Here is a 21,722-nt window from a genome sequence, read left to right as displayed (position 1 = left end):
TAATGAACTTGAGCATCCACATATTTTGGAATCCACAGGGGAGGCCTGGAACCAAACTCCAGTGGATACTGAGGGCCCACTGTTTATGGAGCAGAAGCAAAATGATCTACACCTGCGTATCACATTCTATGCAAGTGCATAATTCACCTTAGCAGATCAGTTCATCAGCCTGGTTATTTGGTTGGTGAGGTTTAATACGTACATTCATCAGATTACGCTAGTACAGTCTTCCTTACACACTTGCAGGTTAAGCATTTGTGGAAACTGTTGAGATGTCCAGAGACATTTTTCCCCATCTGGAGATGCATTCTACTCTATAAACTGATTGCCATCTTACCTTCAGGAATATCTTTGTTTTGCCAATCTGCCAGTCATCGTCTTTTCCCAACACAGCTTCAGCAATGCGCTGACATGTTCCCCGCAGGTCTCCCTAAAAGAAATGGCATGGTGGGATTTTGCCATGACTCATCACACCAGTTCCCCTTAATATCTGCATTTTATATGCATTTTTAAAGCACAGAATTCATAGAATCACTGTGTTTGGGTTCACATACTAGTGAAAATTAGGCGGGAGGTGCAAATTACGGTAAGTAGAGCAAATCAAGCAACATTTCCCCAGCATTCCTACTTTCCAATCCAGGTCACTTCTGTAGGTGTTCATGCATTAGTCCATTCCTGGTGTTACTCTGTGATATTTTTTTTTAAATCACAATATTTTTACAATATTTAACAATAATGAAAACATACAATTTTCCTACAGCCTTATCACATTATTAAACAAACTTGGTAGGCAAATGAAAAGACACATATTTTTTCTCTCTCTACACGAAATCACTTTCTTTCATTCTCTTCCAGTTATGAAATCGTGGGAGAGAGTTGTAAAAGTGTTGTAAAAGTGTCCCATTTGCCAAGGTGAAATAATCCATTTGGCAAAAATGACACTTTTACAATGCTCTCCCATGCTTTTACAAGCTGAAGAGAACAAGAGTCATACGGAGGGAGAAAAACAACAACAACCATGTTTCTTTTCATTTGTTTAATAATGCGATAATGCTCTTAGTCATATTTTTATTGATATGTCACTTTTGCATGTTTTCATCTATTAGTTCACTCCCTGAAAAGTATCAGTCTGATTTTTAAATACATTTAAATTAAATATACATATTTAAATATGCTCATATACTAAACATATTTACTTACAAAATACACATTGTTACATTGTTTTGAGCTGAGAAATGCTCAGTGCAATGCTAGAAATTTGGGGAGTGAAGGAAAATTTCATTTGGAAGTGTATAATTCTTACTGAGGGCCAATGTCTTCATTTTTTATCCCTCCCTTATAGCTATACCTCTGCGTACAGTCTGTTTTATTTGAGAGTGATGAATTGTGCTTTTAGAAGATGATAACTAATAATCATACCTGTTTGTATGCTGGTTTCACCCCTGGCATGAGTACTCGGTACCTGTCCACAAACTCTACAAAGGTATAACGGATGGGGTAGCCAGCCCTGCGGATTCGGATGGTCTCCATCATCCCGGAGTACCTCAGCTGGCGGACACAGAGTTCCCGGTCAAACAACTATAAAAGACAAAGTTGGGGAGTTGACACGAACATTTTAGAGCAAAGATACTGATTAACCTTTCCAATTATTTTCTACAAAGTTGAAAGGAAAACAAAAATGGAATTGGGGCTCACTAGAGGTGAATGGAGAGCAGGCATGGTGTAGTGAAGGCGCACAACAACAATAACAACAGCAACAGAATGCATTCTAACATCTCTTCAGTGGCACAGCAACAGAAAGTATTGCCAAAGACATTATTCTCTAGCTAAAATTGCAGTTTAAAACCCACGTGCAATTAAAGTCCTAAGTCCAGAAGTCAATGAATGTCCAGCTAACAGAATGCTAGACTGAAAACTTCTTATGTGAGACAGTGAATAGACTTTAAGATGTGGAATGGACAGAGACGTGAATGAAGCACCTCTGAATACTTCAGTGAAGAACACATACATTACTTGCGTAAATGCACTATTATCAATACTGCATCCACAGACCTCATGTCCATGTCCTGGTCTGTGCTCACTTCTTAAACTCTCTAAAAACCATTCCTACAGGTACAGATGCGTGCTCTTTCAAATGCATGTCCTTCTGTATACATTTTAGAAATTGTATGTAGATATGAGAGCCAGCGTAGTGGTTTGAGCATTAGACTATGATGCTGGAGACCAGGGTTTGGTTCCCTGTGTGGCTATAAAGGCACACAGCAGCAACAAAAAGGGGATTTTAGTGTCTCCTGCTTTTAAACAAGTCGTCTCACCACAGCTGCATCAAAAACAATTTGTACCAGGAAGATTCACTCAGCAATAAAAATACTGTCATCTCGATAAAAGCAAAAAATCTGCTTCCTTTGTATCTAGAAAACATGATGGTCTTGTGTTACACTTTTTTAAAAAAGTGCAGTAAATGTCACATAACAACAGGCAGAGATCTTTCCATGCTTTTTTGGTTTCCTGAAATCCTGCTTCCTGTCCCTATCAGCTCTTGCTTCTGCTTGACCTCAGGCAAAAATACAATTTCCCAGAACAATTTCTTTTCTTTTCTTTTCTCTTATTTTCTTCATATTCAGCCTATTTCCTATTTTAATACATGTTCACTTTCTTTATTTGTTCTGTATTTTTAAGAAAACATATCCAAAGGTAGAGCTGTGTTGGCTATGTACCAAAGTACAATAACATCCAAAATCCACAAAACAGTGATACCTTCACTGGCCAACCAAAATGCATAAAATACGTGATGCAAGCGTTCGAATCTCCACTGGATTCTTCATCAGGCAAAGGTGTTAAAAATCATTCAGGAGGGGAAAAATATGATGATGTTAGTTACAAGCCTGCATTTTGTTAAGATGTATCTGTTCTCATTTCAGGCGGTATGGAGGGACATTCATGCAGTTGGCATGCCCTTCCTCCTTCTGGCTATGTGGGTCCTCCAGGAACTAAAATAAAATTTTAAGTACCAATAGCAAGACATAAAGAGATGTTCCTTCTGAGATCCAAGTTGCTTCTGTCCTTTGTGAAGCTACAAGCTCCTTTGTCAGGCACTTTCTCAAGAAGTCTTCAGGAATAAATTCTTCCAAAGCATGGCTACATAGCTCGAAAAACCCAAAAGAAACTATGGATGCTAGTAGTGAAAGCCTTTGACTTTGAAAGCTTGCAACTTCTATTTTGTGCATTTTAGTTGGCCAAAATGAAGTCAAGATGGCATAAATTAATTATATATTAATGAGGAAGAACATAACAGGAAAGGCTGCAGCACTTTGCTTTTGGTTGAACATACTGGGAAGGGGTGAGATTCCAGTCCTTCCTCTCCCCTCTGCTGAATTAACTAAGAGCAAGCTGTTTTTGAACCTTTGACTCAGTTTGCAGCAACTGAAATAAGCTGAGGACAAAGGCAGAAAGTGGGACAAGAGAGACATGGGGCATGTAAAAGTAGCTGAAAAAGATGGGATGACAGACGGTTAATCGGGACTGTCCCTGACAAATCTGAACAGTTAGAGGATGTGGAGGAAGTTTGCATTAATTTCCTCTTGGGCTGAGAGAGTGTTTTTTTTTTTTTTTTTGCCAATGTGGGATTTCCATAGCTCAGTGGGGATTCAAACTCTGGTCTTCCTAGCCAACACCAAACATACACCACACTGAGGCCTGTTACAGACAGCCAAAATAAAGCTGCTTCGAGTCAGGAGGTATGGTGTTTCAATGATGCATGCGTCCTAAGAGTCCAGAAGCCACACCAAAGCCACACTCCAGCTGGAGGGGCTTTGGTGCGACTTCTGGACTCTTAGGACGCATGCATCATTGAAACACCAACCAACGTGACTCGAAGCAGCTTTTATTTGGCTGTCTATAACAGGCCTGAGTTTCGTAAACAAATCTTGTTGTTGATGTGTGCCCCAAGTCATTTTTGACAGATGATGACACCAAGGCACATCTATCATAGGATTTTTTGGCATGTTTCACAGAGGTGGTCTGCCATTGCCAACTCGAGGCCAAGAGAGTGTGACTTGCCACAGCTCAGCCAGTGGGTTTTTATGCAGAGTGAGGAAATGAACCCGGACCTCTGGAGTTGTAGCCCAACGCACAAACCACTACACTATGCTGGCTCTCCAAACTAAAGCTACTGCGGGGATAACCAGCAAGGGCAGGTGACCAGGAGCAAGTACAGTGGTGCCTCAGGTTACGAAATTAATTCGTTCGCCGCCGCTTCGTAACCCGAAAAGCATCGCAAGCCGAAAGGCCATAGGCGCTAATGGGGAAAAGCCGCGATTTCGTGCGAAAAAGCCGAAAAAAGCACCAAAATTTTTCGTAACCCGAAAAAACATTCGAACCCGGAACAATTATTTCCTATGGGATCTTTTCGATCCCGGAAAATTTCGTATCCCGGGGTACCACTGTATCATGAAATTAGGACATTAAAGAAAAATGGGGGGGGGGGCATATAGATATGCAGATTGATATGCATATCTATACATTGGTCCCTCCAAATTTGTTGGAGTTAGGACTGAATGACCCTCTGTGAATGTGGAAAAACTGCAGATTAAAAAGATTATTCTTTTTAACTAAGCAAACACCTCTCTAGGAATCTCCAGTCCAACTCTACGGTCAAAATGTGCCAGATGTTGATCACAAAATCATACTGGAGGACCTACAGATGCCTAGAAAAGTGTTTTCTGTAGGAACGTCTTGGTTCTCCAGCACAACTCTATGGTCAATTTCTGGCAGAATTGCACTGGAGGACCTAGAGATTCCTGGGGAGAACATATTAAACAAGCCCGCTAATAATCCAGTCTGTAAAAGTTAAAGCCACAAATGTGGAGGGGCTACTATATCAGAATGTTTCTATGGGCTATTTTTTCTCCCCTTTGTTTACTCCTTGTTGTTTGATTGAATTTATTTATCTTAGTAATGCTATTGTTTACTATTATTTATTATGCTTTTTTCCCTATTTCAATTATCATGTTTTCCCTTCAGTTAACTACCGATTAACTGTTTAAAATTGTATATATTTGACAAAGGTGTATGTTCATGTTTATGTTTAATATAAATAAATAAATAAAAAGAGAAAAATGGAGGATGTGACCAAATCAAATGTAAAAACACTCGTATAAATGTAAATTTCTGCTTTTTAGTCGTGCTGAAAAAGGGAGACTGTTTGGAATTGTTCCTGGGCAGAAGGCTGAAAGGTGGGACATGTCCTGGAAAAGGAGGACATCTGGTCACCCTGGTCAAGGAAAAGGACAGGTCAGATTTCCTAGGCCACACTGCAAAGATCTAGGGTTTGCATATATTAAAGTCTTTTCCCCAGAAGAAGAAGAATCAACATGGAGCTTACCATGGGCTTCTTGTACTCGTTGGGTTTGATGCAACGGACAAAAAACGGCTGGCAGACGCTGAGGGTTCTCATCAGCAGCTCCAAAGAACGCTTGAACTGGCTGCTAAGAGTCGGGGACCGTTTCCTAGTCTCTGCCCCCTGGAATAATAAAAAAGGAAGACTAGTGCCGTGATGGATCCATGTCAGGAAATGAAAAGATAACACAAACAACAGTAGAGTTATTTCCCCTGTCAAGCCGGTTGCAAAGAACATTTTTTGCATAGGAAGCAGCCTTAGGCCAGGTCAGCAGATCCATCCATCAATTCAGCATGATCTAGATTCTCCAGTGTTTCAGGGAGAAAACAGGCTTTTCTATCAACTGCTGTAGATTTCCTTCCCAGAAATGTTGTTATTGTTGTTGTGTGAATTCAAGTCACTTCCAACTTATGGCCATTGCCATCTTCTGTGGTTAGGATGACAAAAGTTATCAATGAGGAAGAACACACAAGCTAAGAGAAGCTGCAGCAGTTTACTTTTGCCTGAGCCTAGGCCAAAATCCCATCCCTTCCTCTCTTCTTCCTCCTACTAAATTGTTGTTGTTGTTGTTGCTATGTGCCTTCAAATCCTTTTCTAAATGAACACTCAGAATCCATGAGCAGAAGCTTTTCTAAGGGAAATACTACTGGATCTGAGGACATTGCCATCAAGCATCCTGCCTCTTGCTATGTCAGTCCCAGATGCCCACAGGAAGTAACAACATGGTCTGTCATTGCCAACTGGATGTACATATAAGAAAAACAAAGAACGAGAAGTAGCCAGACTGAACAATTGCCTCTATTTAGGGAGCAAAAGCTGGACATTAAGATTTCCTTTCTGGGAAATATTGTCTGGGGGGGGGTATAATTTTTCAATGGCTCTTGAGGGGGTTATTTTCTGGGCTGACTGCAAATGCCTCTCTAATATTTTGCATTTCAATTTTTTTTTAACATTGAAAATTTGCTACTTGTCTCTAGCTTACAAGGAGGTGGACCAATTTTACTCCCCTCCCCAGATCCAGTGCTACTGAAATTTGGCAGTACTGCAGGATTAAGAAATAGAGAGAGAAAATCCTTCCAGACATGGGTAAACTATTTTAAAAACCAAAACAAGGTGCATGGCAATCAGGTGCCCTGCCTAGTATGATACCTGAGCTGCGTGCCTTTGCATCATTTCTGATGTATGGTGATCCTAAGGCAAATTATCAATGGGGTTTTCTTGGCAAGATTTGTTCAGAGGAGGTTTGCCACTGCCTTCCCCTGAGGCTGAGAGAGTGTGACTTGCCCCAGGTCACCCAGTGGGTTTCATGACCAGGCAGGGATTTGAACTCTGGTGTCCAGAGTCATAGTCTAACATACAAATCACTATGCCATGCTGGCTCTCCTCCCTAGAGTTTGATTCCCCTTTAAAACTATGAAAATATCTTTTTTTCCTTTTCTTTCTTGCCATATCATCAGTCTTTGATGGTTTCTGGAGAACTTCTGTGAAAAGGAGACACAGGATGAATATGATCTGTGGTCTAAGTCCATACCAATATGCCACCCACCCTGGGCTTAAAAGAAGAGGTGTACCATAAATGGCAGCAAATGAACATGTTTGCTGACTTTAGAGAACTTGGGAGACTTCAGCTCACTTTGCTAAACTTTTGAAAACTTTGCTCTCATAATAAAGGACACAAAGTGTACAGTTAATAGTTTAGGGGGACACTATTTTGGGTGACACTCAGTGAGAAGATGCAGCCCAAAGCAGTTGCTGTTTTTAGTATAACATTGGCCTGAGGCAGACGGGCCAAAAGGGTATGCCACCACCGATACTAGGATTCAGGAGTGCACATTAACCACACGCTCCCGAACCCTAGTGTGTAACAGCAGTGGCATCATGGCAGCGTCCCATCTTTTTACTCCAGAGGGACGCTGCACGATTTGGCTGCTATGGCATCCCACCAGAGTTAAAACAGGTGCCTCCAGCCCGCCGTTTTCAGACGGTCTGTCTTGGGCCATTTTGTGTTAGTAAGAAATGTGCTTTGTTTTCCTATGCCCCCCAATTATTCTATGGACAGTTTCCTGTACTATGGAATTGAGTTCCACAGCTATGTGAAATGTATTCTGGAGGCAGTGAGAGCAATACTTTTATTTTAAGGCAAGTGTTCAGATGGTGGGAGAAAGCAGCATTTATTTCCAAGTTTTCATAGAATCAAAGGCGTTTATCACACTGGACGAATCCCGTGCAGAAACTAGATTAAAAGTGAAAACAACCCAATTTTGCGGGTTGTTTTTCACATGACGTTATGGGTTAACTCAAACAGAAAGTAGAAAAACCCCAAAAATATGGGTTGTTTTTCAGATGATGTTTGTGTGAAAGAGAAATAATGCAAAAATAACCCAAATGGAAAGCTGACAACACCCACTCCTTTTTACTTTTGGGAAATTCCGAAAGTAAAAGCGAGTGGTTTTTATCAGCTTTCCATTCAGGTTATTTTCACGTTATTTCTCTTTTCGCCAACATGTCTGAAAAACAAACCACATTTGTGGTGTTTAGTAGATTTTAAAATCCCATTTCTGCATGGGATTTGCCTCTGTGTGATAACCCTTTATGGGTAGGCATCCAGTCCAACTCCCTGCCAGCTGAAATTTCCAAAGTGCCTTCAAAAGCATAGAATCTTAGAGGTGAAAGAGACTCAGGGCCATCCAGTCCAATCCCATTCTGCCATGCAAGAAAACATCATCAAAGCACTCGCTCTGACAGATGTCCATCCAGCCTCTGTTAAAAACCTCCAGAGAAGGATTCCATCACACTCCAAAGGAGTGCGTTCCACTGTTAAACAGCTCTTACTGGCAGAAAGTTCTTCTTAATGTTGAGGTGGAATCTCTTTCCCTGTAGTTTGAATCCACTGTTCCATGTCTTTTAACCTTCTCTTCTCCAGAATAAATATAGCCAGCTGTCTAAGCCACTCCTCAAAAGGTGGCATTTTCCCATTTTGGTCCACCTCCTCTGGACACGATCCAGCTTGTCAATCTCTCTGTTAAATTGTGGTGCCCACTATTCCAGGTGGGGCCTGACCAAAGCAGAATAGAGTGGTACTATTTCTTCCCTCAACCTAAACACTATACTTCTATTGATTCAGCCTAGAATCGCATTGGGCTTTTTAGCAACTGCATTACACTGTTGTTGACTCATGTTCAATGGGCAGTCTACTAGGATTCCTAGATCCCTTTTACATGTAGTCTTGTTAAGTCAGGTGTCCTCCATCTTATATCTATGCATTTCATTTTTAAAATTTTATTGTATTTTTAATTTTTTGTAATTTAAAAAAAATTTTTTGTCTAAGTGCATTACCTTACATTTCTTCCGTTACATTTCTCATTTTGTTAGTTTTGGCCCAGCTTTCTAATCACTGAGGTCATACTCCTCTGGTGTATTAGCTACTCCCCCTAATTTGGTGTCGTCTTCAAATTTGATAAGCATGCCTCCTATTCTTTCAACCAAGTCATTGTTAAGGATGTTGAATAGCAATTTGGGCCCAGGACAGAACCCTGTGGCACCCCACTGGTCACTTCTCTCCAGGATGAAGAAGAAGAGCCATTGCTGAGAACCCTTTGGTTTGGTTGGTCAACCAATTACAAATCCATCTAACAGTTGCATTGTCTAGCCTGCACTTTACTAGCTTGTTTGCAAGACCCTTGTCAAAGGGAAATGAAGATACGCTACATCCACAGCATTTTGTTTATTTCACTTACTAGTCTGCCTTATAAGTAAGGTTTGAGGCAGTTAATAGCAAACCATTGGCGTACTGAGAGGCATCCAAATCTCCCAAGCGGGGAACCCCACCTCCTGGGAACCCCAATAGAAAAGGTCAAATCTTCAATAGCTAATGATATGTAGGAGGGCCACTAAGTTATCTCAGACAGTGAGTGCCCATTTTCAGTTAAAAAAAAAAAAAAAAAAGATCTCTGCCGCTCTCCAAATGGCCTTGGGGCATCACATGGGGCCCACAGGTTACACTTACCCACGGTAAGCACTGGTGTGAAAATCTTCAATGTCACAATTATTGCCATTACATTCAATGATATACAGGAATTTCCATTTACGAGTAATATGAGTAAAACAAAAAACATTAAGGATTCTGTAAGGTATGGGAGGAAGTCAAAGGGTCTGTGTAAAACCATGAGTTACCACACTGGGTGATGCCAACCCTAGTGACACCACTGTTGTATGGTGTTTTATGGAATGAGGTCAAAGGGGGGGAATGAAGCTAAGAGTTACCACACCAGGTGATGCCAACCCTAATGATGCCACTAACAACCAACACCTTGTGTTGCACATAATAAGGGATCAGAAGCTACAACAGCTGAAAGAGTAATGAGGTAGCACATCAGCTATTACTGGCACTCATTATAATTGTCCAAAAGCCACAGCAGTATTTTGTACTAGCAGAAGACTCAAAACAGTCTTCAGGAGCAACTCATGAACAGAAACATTATATTCATCCAATCTAGATGTAAATTGTGACCAGGCCTGCTCTCATCAGATGGTACATGGTCAAAGCCAAGCAAAAAGATGGCAGGCCAGAAATGATACCTGAATACACAGGTGCAAAGTCGGGTCCAGAGGTGCTTTGCTGTTGTTGCTGTGTGCCTTCAAGTTGTTTCTGACTTATGATGCAAAGCTGTCATAGGATTTTCTTGGCAAGATTTCTTTAGAGGAGGTTTGCCATTGCCTTCCCCTGAGGCTGAGAGCATGTGAATTGCTCAAGTTCACCCAGTGGGTTTCATGGCCAAGCAGGGAATCGAACCCTGGGCTCCACAGTCACATTCAAACCATTCTGCCATGCAAAATTGCAAACCTGAATCACTCCCAATGGCCCATTATTGTGCATATATATATACATGCACAACTAATGGAGATGACAGTGTGCCAGAAGAGATGGTGCCAAAGACAAGGACTCAGATGAGGGAAGGATTTAAGGCATGAAAGTTCCTGCCCTCCAGATGTTGATGAACTGCTAATCTCATCATGTCTCGTCGCTGGTCATGCTGGCTAGGGCTCCTGGGTTTACCAGCCTGGATATGAGAGCTCACGTGGTCTCCACAATTTGTCAGAACAAGTTATCGGATTCAATCTTGTTTCTGTTGTTCCACAGCTCCAGCCTGATCCTATCTGTCCTCTTCACAGCTGGTGAGAAGGCTGGCGGATGTATGGCTAAAATACATCTCTCTAACTCTTCTACTACTGAAACTCCTTGCATCTAAGAATCTAAAGGTACTTTTTGGTCTACAATTCAAAAAATCCCCTAGCAGGCCGGAAGATTCTGGAAGCTACACGCCACAAAATAAATCCCCCAAACTCTGGGGAGTTCTTACAGGGCAGGAACCTTTCCAAATACTAGCTAGTCATCTTGTTTCTAACACTAGAAAGCCCCTAAACTTCCACCCTTTAATCCACAAGGAAAGTAGTCAACCCTCTGTAGCCATGGCTTGAACATATCCAAAAATTATATAAATGCTTTAAATAAATTCCACAAAGCAAACCTTGATTTTGCCATTTTATATAAGGGATACCATTTTACTATGCCATTGTATTTAATGGGAATTGAGCATCTACAGATTTTGGCATCCACAAGGAGTCCTGGAACCAAACCCCATTGGATACCCAGGACCACTGTACAGTCGGTCTTCCAGATTTGTGCCTTTGACTTTTGCAGATTTGATTATTCATGGATTTGACTAATATGTTCTCTCTAGGAATCCCTACATCCTCCAGTGAAACCCTATGGCAATCTTTCATCAGAAGTTGCACTGGAGAACCTAGAAATTCCTAGAGAGAACACCTCTAGCTGTTTGCAGGTCTTCAAGAAAGACCACAGAGTTGCACTGAAGGACCTAGCGATTCCTAGAGAGATGTTCTCTAAGTTGTTTTTTTAAGTGGTTTTTTAACCCACTTTCACAGAGGTTCAGAATCTGGAACCCTAATGAATGTGGAGGACCCACTGTACTCTGGAATAGCATTAATTTTTTTAGTTGCCCCCTTTTTTTCACCTTTTCACGCAGAAGGTAGCGGTTCCACTCATCCCTAGCCAACTCAGAAAACAGCCTTGCTTCTCTGAGACAAGCCCTCTGTGTCTCCATACGCGAATCTGTCCTCTTGGGAGGGATCTGTTATAAATGACGCAAGGAAAGTAGTAAACCAGTGACAGAGGGTAGAAGTGAACATACCACAGAAGGGAGCTCTTTGATTTATTTTACCTTCAAAGTGGGTGCAGGCGACTGGCCAAAAGTACTGGACGCATAGCCACAGAGAAACTACAGGGGAGCAAAGGCAAAAAAACAAAAGAGAGACAGAGAATAGGGAAATAAAGTGAAAAAGAAGAACAACCAACAAGTCGGGAGTTCTGAACTATTGCTAAACAATGGCTGCTCTGTGGTTGTTTTCAGTTCAGACTGTGTGACGGTTGCTTTGAATGAAGCGTCATTCCACCCACACAGCATATGGATTTTAACACCATACTGCAACTTACCATTTGCACTGGTATAGTAAAATCCATATTCTTGGACATCAGAATTACAGTTGGCCTTCCACATTTGCGGCTTTGACTTTTGTGGATTTGATTATTTGTGGGTTTGATTAATATATTATCTCTAGGAATCTCTAAATCCTCCAGCACAGCTCTGCCAGAAAGTGGCCATAGAATTGTGATGGAGAACCTAGAAGTTTGCCGGTCCTCCAGCATGATTCTATGATCAACTTCTGGCAGATGTCAACCACACAGTTGCACTGGAGGACCTGGAGATTCCTAAAGAGATGTTCTCTTAGGTAAAAAGAATAATGTTTTTTTTATTTGCAGTTTTTCCACATTGATGGGATCATTCGGCTCTAAACCCAACAAATGTGGAGGGACCACTGTACTTGTTACAGACTGGAGCATCTATGCTATGGGATCCGTATTTTTAGCAAATCGAAGAGCCTGCTTCCTTGGGTGTGCTGACCAACCACTAAACTTTTCTTCTGCTGCTGAATTAGTCAGCTGTGAGCCCCCTTCCAAAAATCTGTTGCTTCTGAATGTTTTAGCAAGCAGCTTGTACCCTGGGAACTTAAACTTCCAAGGGTTCCTGGGACAGTTAGTTGGGACTTGGGAGGCTTGGATCCTCATGCCCATAATGCTGCCCTTGCCATCTCATGCAGGCCACAACAGCATCCTTGTCCAGCACCACTACAAGGTAAATATTAGGGTGGCAGGAAAAGGTGTAACAGTTGGTACCCATTATGTTTTCCCCAATAGATTCTTATGTAACAAGGAGTAGCCTTTACAATGTCTGCCATAAGACTTGCATCATCTGTGACTTATCGGGCAGATAAAGGCTCCATCATATGTTAAATGTTCTTGTTCTTGTTGTTGTGCCTTCAAGTCATTTCTGACGTATGGCAACCCTAAGGCAAACCTATCATGGAGTTTTCTTGGCAAGATTTGTGCAGAGGTGGTTAGCCATTGCATTCCCTTCAGGCTGAGAGACTGTGACTTGCCCATGGTCACCCAGTTGGTTTCAGGACTGAGCTGGGAATCAAACCCTGGTCTCCAGAGTCATAGTGCAACACTCACACTACCATGCCACACTGGCTCTCATACCTTCCAAAAATTCACAGATGGACATAAGGACATTTCCACATCTCCCCTTCACCCCCAATACATTACTGAAGCATCTTTCAGATTTCCTTCAAGTTTCTGTATGCACATGAGTAAACTGGCTTCATTCACACTATATAATAAACCGATTTTTGCATTAGATCATTTTGAATCAATGGAATGATTTGACACTGAATAGATGTTCAGACTTTAATTGCCACAACCGAACCTGCTAATTTCAATTTAAACCACCTCAGGTTCACATTAACAATTGGATTGATTAAAAATGGATTCTGAAATGTGCGACATCACAGGGATGATTGCATCATAGAGAACTGAATCCAATTGACAATGCCTTCGCACTTGAACTGAATCATTTTAAAAGATGCGCTAAATGCCTAGGATTCGGAAGAACTAGTTTAACCGAGTTTAGCGCTGGCCCCCCACAAACTGCATCAGAGAAATTCGGCGCCAGTGTGAACAAGGGCATTTTAAAGTGGTTTAAACCAGTTTGAAAACTGGTTTATTATGTAGTCTGAATGAGGCCTTAAAATATCTAAATACTTTTTTGATCTGCACACATGCTAAGGGAAGGTGCAATGACCATGATATTCTGTTAAATGGATCAAATTTGGGAATACAAATTTGGGTAACTTCAGCTCTTCCTAAAGCATCCTTAGGAAGAGACGGTATTTGGTGATGCCTGTTTGAAACCCTGGTCAGTCCCCAATGGAGTTCTCCCTGGTTCTATCTTGTTTTTTATATCATTCAATATGTACATGAAAACATGCAATCATCATCTGGGCTCTGATAATTCAGTAGAGGCTGAGTCTCCCTTTTCAGAACAGTTTGGGAGCAGATCTGTTTTGGATGTTGGAGTTTTTCAGATTTTGGAATATTTGCCTATACATAATGAGATATCTTGGAGATGAGACATAAGCCCAACATGAAATTCACTTATGTTTTGTATACACTTCATACACATAGCCTGAAAGTAACTTTATACACAACATTTTTAATAATTATGTGTATTAAATAGTTTGTTTACACTGAAACATCAGAAAGCAAAGTTATCACTAGCTCAGCCACCCATGTGGACATTTTTGGAATTTGGATTGTTTCAGATTTGAGAATTCTGGATAAGGAAACTCAGCCTATAACACTAATGTGCAAATGATACCTAAGGTGATACTCTTCTTTCCACTTCACTCCAGAGAGGTCCTGAAATGCTCCCTGGAAATCACAGGGGATTTGATGTGGACAAGGACCAAATGGAAGCTTAATTCTGAAAGACTGGCCATGGTAAAAATGAACTTAGATTCAACCAGCATTGAATGGAAAAACACTCTGTTTCGATGCAAAGGTTTGGATTTGGGGGAAGGAGTTCTTTTGGACAAGGGATGGAAATCATATTTGCAAATTTGCTCATTCTCATTGAGACAAGCTGTTTCAGCATGATTTCAAAAAAACAGATTATGAAAAGGGATGTAGGAGGAAGAGAGTAACAGCACCTTTAAGATTAACTGATTATCCTAGCATTAGCTTTCATAAAATTCAATCTGAAGAGGTGAGGAAGTGAACTGAAACCTATAAAAAGGTCATACTGAAATAAATTAGTTTTAAAGGTCCCCATCCCTTTTAGTCTTCTGGGACCTCATTTCTTTCCACCTTTTTTATTTTGTTTTTTTGGGGGTGGCACATTGAGATACTGAAAAAAAGGTCAGTCGCTGCAAAAAGTTTGCTATCTAGCCAAAGAGACCTCTTTCGCTTGTATTTTGTGCAAATTTTTGAGTGCTAAAAAACCCTGCTTTTGTCTAAAACAACTTTGCAAATTTTTCTGAAAAATCTAAAAAGGCTAGCTTTTTTTTAAAAAAAGTGAAAATGAGGAGAAAACATTTGGAATTTTCCATTCTTGTGTATGCGGAAAGGCACAGAGCAATGGATTCAAGCTACAGGAAAAGGAATTTGTCCTCAACATTAGGAAGAACTTCCTGACAGTAAGAGGTTTTCAACAGTGGAATGTGCTTCCTTGGAGGGTGATGGCGTCTCCTTCCTTGGACGTTTCTAAACAGAGACTGGATGGCCATTTGTTGGGAGTGCTTGGATTGTGTGTTCCTGCATGGCAGGGGGTTGGACTGATGGTCCTAGGGGTTTATTCCAACTCTATGATTTTGTGAAGAGATAAGCAAAGATTGATCTCCCTGTTATAGACCAACCCTGACTCTAGATGTCCAAGAGAGTTGTGGCCAAGAGACTAGTGTGTCAACTATATTTGCTGTTGGACAATGAAAATCTGGGCATGGTAGCACAAGGCTGAGTTCAATGTGGCCAAACTTTTTGCTCCCAATAGTCAGATGCTGCAGTGGTTGGCATCATAGGCTGAATGCTGGCAGTTGTTGTTGCCAGGGCCAGTGGTTGACAGGGACCTGGGATTCCCCTCCTCTTACCAAACAAAAGTTGTGATTCCCAACAAAAAAGATACCCTTCCACCTTCTCATATTAGGGTTAGAAAAGATATTGGTTATTAACCCAGGGTCACACAATATATGTATACCCCACTCACTTCCATGCCAGCATTCTCTGAAGATGCCAGCCACAGATGCCAGTAAGACATCAGAAACAAACTCTTCTGGAACATGGCCACATAGCCCGAAAAACCCACAAAAAACTTTGGTTATTATTACTTGTTTGGTGGCCAGTGATGGGATTTTCCAATGCTTGCAAAAACATATTTTGCAAAGAAAACACGCTTTCTGCACAGGAGCAACATTTTTTGTGCAGAAAGAATGTTTCCTGTGCAGAAAGGTTTTGTTTTTCTCTGCAAAAATCTGTTTTCTGTACAGATACTCCAAATAATTTCTCAAAAGACTTTTGGGAGCATGAATAGAGACCCTTACTAACACAGCCAACGATGATGGATGCTGCAAGCTATAGTCCAAGAACACTTGTAGGGACAAAAGGTATTCCCTTCTCTGATCTTGCCCAAAATTATATCTACCATGATAGGCGACAGCTCCCAAACATCACAACAAAAGTGTCTCGAGAGAATTTCGGAAAGGTGGTGGGTTTGTTTCTGTTGGACAATCCTAGAAACCATTAGTCAGTTTGGCCATTGGGGAATTCTTGGAAGAGACATCCCCCTAAAAGGAACTTTTCTAAGCTTGGGTTTCCTCCAGTATTTTTTTCTGGAGATCCTAGCTTAACCAAAGATGGCAAGGAACTACAGACTGTCTCAAGTCATTTCCAACTAAAGGCAACCTGTCATGGATTTTTTGGGGGGCTGAGAGTGTGTGACTTGCCCAAGGTCACCCAGTGGGTTTCCATAACCAAGCAAGGAATCGAACCCTGAACCCAAGCAGGAATAAAAATGTACATTAATATCAAAAGAACAATAAAGCAGGAAAACAGGCCTGATGGGATGCAATGTCTTTCAACAGATGCGAGCGACTAATGAAAATGAGATGGTGGGTACTAGACAAGAACCAGATAGGAGTCACAGGGTAGTGAGTTCAAAATCTGAGTCAATGATTCTGAATAGGCCCTGTCTCCATCTAACCCAGTTGCCATCACCACATCTTGTGGCAATAAATTCCAGAACTTCATCCTTGTGAAATCAGCAGGCCTGCTCACTGTTACATGACAAGGGGTTGTCCCCAGGTCTTAGATTTTGGTCCTGGAAACTCAGGGACTGGGATAGCCCTGATCTGGCATCCCTACTAGTGATACAGTTCATAAATTCATAAATTTATGAATCACAGGTACTCATAATAGCAGTTTTGATAACCACACTTCCAAACAGAGTCAAAATTGAATAGTGCTCCATCCTTCTCTCTCAATATACAAACACACACACTGAGTGGCAGTATAAACATAAAGCATAGTCCATGAGGACCAACAGAAAGACACAGAACAATGACCTGGCAAAGGGCAGTGTAACCGTTAGCACATTGGACTTTGGCTGAAGATATCCCAGAATGCAGAAGGAAAGGAAACAGAGGGACACAATTTGTCCCCAAACACTATATGACTCAAGATTTTCCAGGAATTCCTTTTCCCAGCACTGCAGAGAAACATTTCTGTTTGAAAGTCAACAAATTCATTTTCATCTCCACCAGCACCAAGTCTTTTGTAAAGCTAATGAGTCTCCATTATCCATTCCATTCAAGACCAAGCCACCTAAGTAACTCTGCATTACAACAGGGATAATGGACAGCAACAATACATCATAGCCGGAAAATCAATTTTTGCACAGCTACTCCGATTATTGTGGCTATGTTCAGAGGCAGTGGGGAAATCTGAAAGAGGCAGATGACATTATTATCCCTGCTAACCCAAATGTCCTGCTGTTTTGAACCTGTGAATCCCAGTTCCATGGCATGGTTACTTATGCCAGATTGAAGAGTTGCTGCATTTCTTTGTATGTTACTTCTTACAGCCTGTTTGCACCCACTTGGTTGTTCCTGGTAGTCACTAATCCAGGGTTTCTTAGCCACGGTTCCCAGCAATGCTAGGGTTCCATGAGAAGCTACTAGGGGTTCTGCAAGAGATTATGCCTGTGAGAAAAATAACTTTTTTTGAGCTGTAGATACAGTAATTTCCATGCAAGGGTTCTCCGAGACCTGATAATTATTTCAAAGGTTCCTCTAGGGTAAAAGGGTGGAGAGAGGCTTCACTAATCCAAACAGAAATCAAAAGCTGCTCTGTTATGTTTCAAAAGAAAATGGGTATTTGTTACATGCACAATTGTGAAATGGATATTTGTCTACTTTGTTGTTAATTGCCCTCAAGTCGGTCCAGACTCATGGCAACCCACTGGATGAGACATGTCCAAGACCCCCTGTCCTCCACTGTTTTGCTTAAGTCTTGCAAATTCAGACCCATGACCTCCCTGAGTCTATCCATCTGGCATGCAGTCTTCCTCGCTTTCTGCTGCCTTCTACCTTTCCTCGCATTATTGTCTTTTCTAGTGAGTGTTGATTTCTCATTATGTGGCCAAAGTAAGACAGCCTCAGTTTGATCATCTTGGCTTCCAGGGAGGTTTCAGGCTTGATCTGTTCAAGGACCTATTTGTCTTTTTGGCTGTCCACAGTATTCTCAGCACTCTTCTCCAGCACCATATCTCAAATGAGTAGACTTATCTACTGCTTCGAAATAGAAATGCAAAGACTGATGTTAAATGTTCTACTGTTTTTAAAAAACACTCATGAAGACCAGTATGCACTCAGAGACATCTCCTTTTGCAAATAGGCACAGAGACAGAGATAGAGGAACTGGTTTGTTTCACAAAGCTTGTCACGCTATTACACATCATGTTCCCTTATCCAAAGTACCGGATGATCCAAATATTGTTGAATTATTTCACTCCATTATGTGAAACAGTTTTTGTAATACCTTGCACAACAAGATAGCATTTGGGTGCTTTAAATTTTTATTTTCTTTCTTGCATTTTGTGACCTATCACTATATCTAGGGCACATTATTAATGCTATTGTGAATAATAGGTCAGTTTTTGATGGAATGGGTTTAAAATAGCTCACAAATAAAACAACAAAATGCCAAAAGAACAACAAGAGAATAGACAGCAGATATAGGAAGATTAGACAAAAACAAGTAAACTGAAAGTAAAGACCACTGAGCAAATACTGTACGAAAATCTCTACTGATATTAAAATACATTGCAAATCACTTCCATAGGGATGGTTTTCAACAATTTGTGTCACCATCCAATAAGCTTTTTTCTCTCTCCTTTCTGTACCTGCTTCCCTTGAAATGCCAGACTCAGAAAAGCCTCCAAATACAAGCTTGGGTTAAACCCTTAAACTAAATTCTCACAGCTCCCTAGTATTGAAGTCCAAAAGTAACTTCTCCAAGCTCTAGCAAAGGTGATCTCTGTACAGGCAGCTCATGTTAGAAAACAAATCCTTCGGTATCCAGGGGCTCAGGATGTGGTATTAGGATTTTAAAGGCAACCCAATTCTGTGGTTGCTTAAAGATTTAGAAGAAAGGTTTTTTGTAACCAATCCTGGTGGGCAACCTGTTGACTCTGCGGGTGTAGTGCAACAGCGTGAGAAGGGGAGATCCGGTTGGAATATACTTTTGACATGAAAACTAATTGATTTCTTTCTATCTATCCTGTAATACAGGCTATAATAACCACCCAGCATAGGATACATGCATATAGCATATATCGTTACCATTTCTCTCAGAAAACCAGGGAACTCCCAGATTGAAGGGTTTGAAAAATATCCCCAGCAGCTGTTTGAAGTAACAAACACAAATTGCAGGAGGAAATATAAACAACCTTGAATACAGCGGGACATTGGTGTATCTGCTGGGGTTTGGTTCCAAGACCCCCCGTGGATACCAAAATCCATGGATGCTCAAGTCCCATTATATAGATTTGCCAAGTCAATGATGTCTCCAAAATCAAAGTTTGCTTTGAATTATATATTTTTGGAATTTTGAACCTGGCTGGTTGAATCCATGGATACAGGGGGCTGAGTGTATGCAGTGTTAAATATCAAAATGTGGTGTGGAGGGGGGCATTTTATAGACAGTGGGAGGGTTTGATAAACTGCCTCAAACTTTTGTCTGAGTTTTGGAAAGAGGATGATGGCAAGCCAATAATAAATAAATAAATAAATAAATAAATAATTTATATTTCCTGCCTCTCCCACAGATGAGGCAGGATTACAACCTCATCCATACAGTACAATACACATAGGGAGGCAAAGCCCTTTCTCACTGCCCAGCAGCCATGCCAATCCCTCCAGGGTGTCAACTAGTGCCATCTAAGGACCTTATCACACTCACAATTTTCAACGTTCTGGGGACTGGAGAGTACGCTTGTGTGCGCACACGTCCTGCAAAAACGGAGTTTATCGCACACGAAGACGTCCTCCAAGAGGCCCGTTCCGCCCCCCGGCGCCACCTGTTCACGTCCAGTCCGACGGGCGCCATTTTTTGCCGACAGAAGGTAATCCGTCAGGCAAAAACACACCCGTCAGGCCTGGATGCGAAGGGTGCACGCCGGGGGCGGAACGGGGCCCTTGGAGGACGTCTCATGTGTGATAAACTCCGTTTTCTGCCGGACTGCGCGACACGAGCGTCCTCCTTCCGTCCCCAAAATGCTGAAATTGTGAGTGCGATAAGGTCCTACCCTAGTGATGCCTCTAGTGGCTCAAGCTCTGGGAATGTTTCTTAAATCCTTACGCAGTGTGTTATCTGCATGTGCTTTTGTGACCTCTGCCTGAAGCGCTCAGAGGAGGGATTTGATGTGCCAATAAACAGTTGACACTTGACCTCCTCCAGTGGCTAGCTGTCTATATTTGCATTACTGTTCATCATTGTCACCAGAAAGAACGGCCTGTGATTGTTGGATTGAGATACAGGCCTGATTTTGTTCAATCTTCTCCTGGCTAGCATGCAGCTTCAAGATGTATTTAATGGGATTTGAACATCCATTGATTTTGGTATCTAAGGGAGGTCCTGGACCAAACCCCGTGGATACCAAGGGCCCACTGTATTTAAAAGAGTCACATCGCAGAGATGCTTATAACCTTCTTCAGCATGAACTAATCTTCTTCTTTCTCTTTTCTTCTCTTTATTTACTGCTTTCTTAGTTCATTACAACCCTATGCTAATTCTTTTATAAAAATTAGCAGGAGGCTTTTGCTTTTTATAGCATTGATACTACTTTATTGCCGGGCTGCATCCTTGGAATTTGGGATTTGTAGTTTGGAGAGGCCCTAGAGCTTTCTGGCTGAGTGTTTCCAATATTTTTAAAACTATAAATCCAGACAGAATCAAATGGATGTCAGGAAGGAAGTCATAGGGCCTTGTGGGAATTTGAGGATTATAGTTATATATCTTCTGTTCACAGCATGAGAATGCTACTTTGGGGAGTAAACATCCCAGATCCCGCAGATGTTCGTGGGATGTTTTGTGGCTGGGAGGATGCGGGGAGAGACAGTCTAAAAGTAATTTCCCACCAGTTGCATAATTGATACAAACGGCTGGTGTCTTTTTTTTTAAATTGTAAAAAATTCTTTAAACCCTTCAATGGAACAATAAATATCAAGAAGAAGAAGAACCAAAGAACTCTAATAGCAGCTGAGCAAGAGTCAAGTGGTCTACCCCCACTGAGATGGACTCACCTCCATGTCAGCCTACAGGCAGGCAAAGATCTCTTTAATCTATACATTTTTGTGGGTTTTTCGGATTACGTGGCCATGTTCTAGAAGAGTTTATTCCTGACGTTTCGCCAGCATCTGTGACTGGCATCTCCAGTGGATATTGGAAGGCTTCCCACCTACCACATTCCCCAATTGTTTGTTGCAAAGGAAATGTCCCCTAGGGAGTGTGGTGGTCAACTTCTCCATTTTGGGGAACCATCACTGGGCCATTTTAGGCCCAGGAGGGACCATTTTTTCAATGGGAAGTGACTTAAAAGTTGACCTAAAAAAGGTGGGTGACTGTGGCTAAACTGTCCACCCACCTCCATTCTTGGAGGTATTTGAGAGATTTTAGGGTGAATTTTGTGGTGGTGAGTGAAACAATTGTGGGGCCCTGGAGAACCATAAGTGACACAGAAAGAGACACAGGGATCACATGCAGCCTGAGAGAGCCATATGTAGCTTTCAGGCCACACTTTCCTCACCTCTGTTTTAGTCCAGCTCCTTGCTATTGCAGGAATCCACAGCCAAA

At 41.5% G+C, this 21,722-nt stretch overlaps 1 protein-coding gene across 1 annotated transcript in view; it reads right to left on the bottom strand.

Moving 5' to 3' along the window:
* Positions 1–21,722, bottom strand: part of LOC121925124 (unconventional myosin-VIIa) — a 114,698-nt gene that overhangs the window by 52,452 nt on the left and 40,524 nt on the right. Inside the window, exons 15-17 of the mRNA XM_042456920.1 lie at positions 5,384–5,521; positions 1,420–1,578; positions 338–430 (exon numbers count right to left, since the gene is read on the bottom strand). Of these exons, the coding sequence (XP_042312854.1) occupies positions 338–430; positions 1,420–1,578; positions 5,384–5,521 (390 nt within the window). The remainder of the gene's footprint in view (positions 1–337; positions 431–1,419; positions 1,579–5,383; positions 5,522–21,722) is intronic.

Source organism: Sceloporus undulatus, chromosome 3 (genome assembly GCF_019175285.1).
Source record: "Sceloporus undulatus isolate JIND9_A2432 ecotype Alabama chromosome 3, SceUnd_v1.1, whole genome shotgun sequence".
In the NCBI taxonomy this organism is placed as follows: Eukaryota; Metazoa; Chordata; class Lepidosauria; order Squamata; family Phrynosomatidae; genus Sceloporus; species Sceloporus undulatus.
Note: the sequence above shows the minus strand (reverse complement) of the source record. Positions and strands in the feature narration are given on the sequence as shown.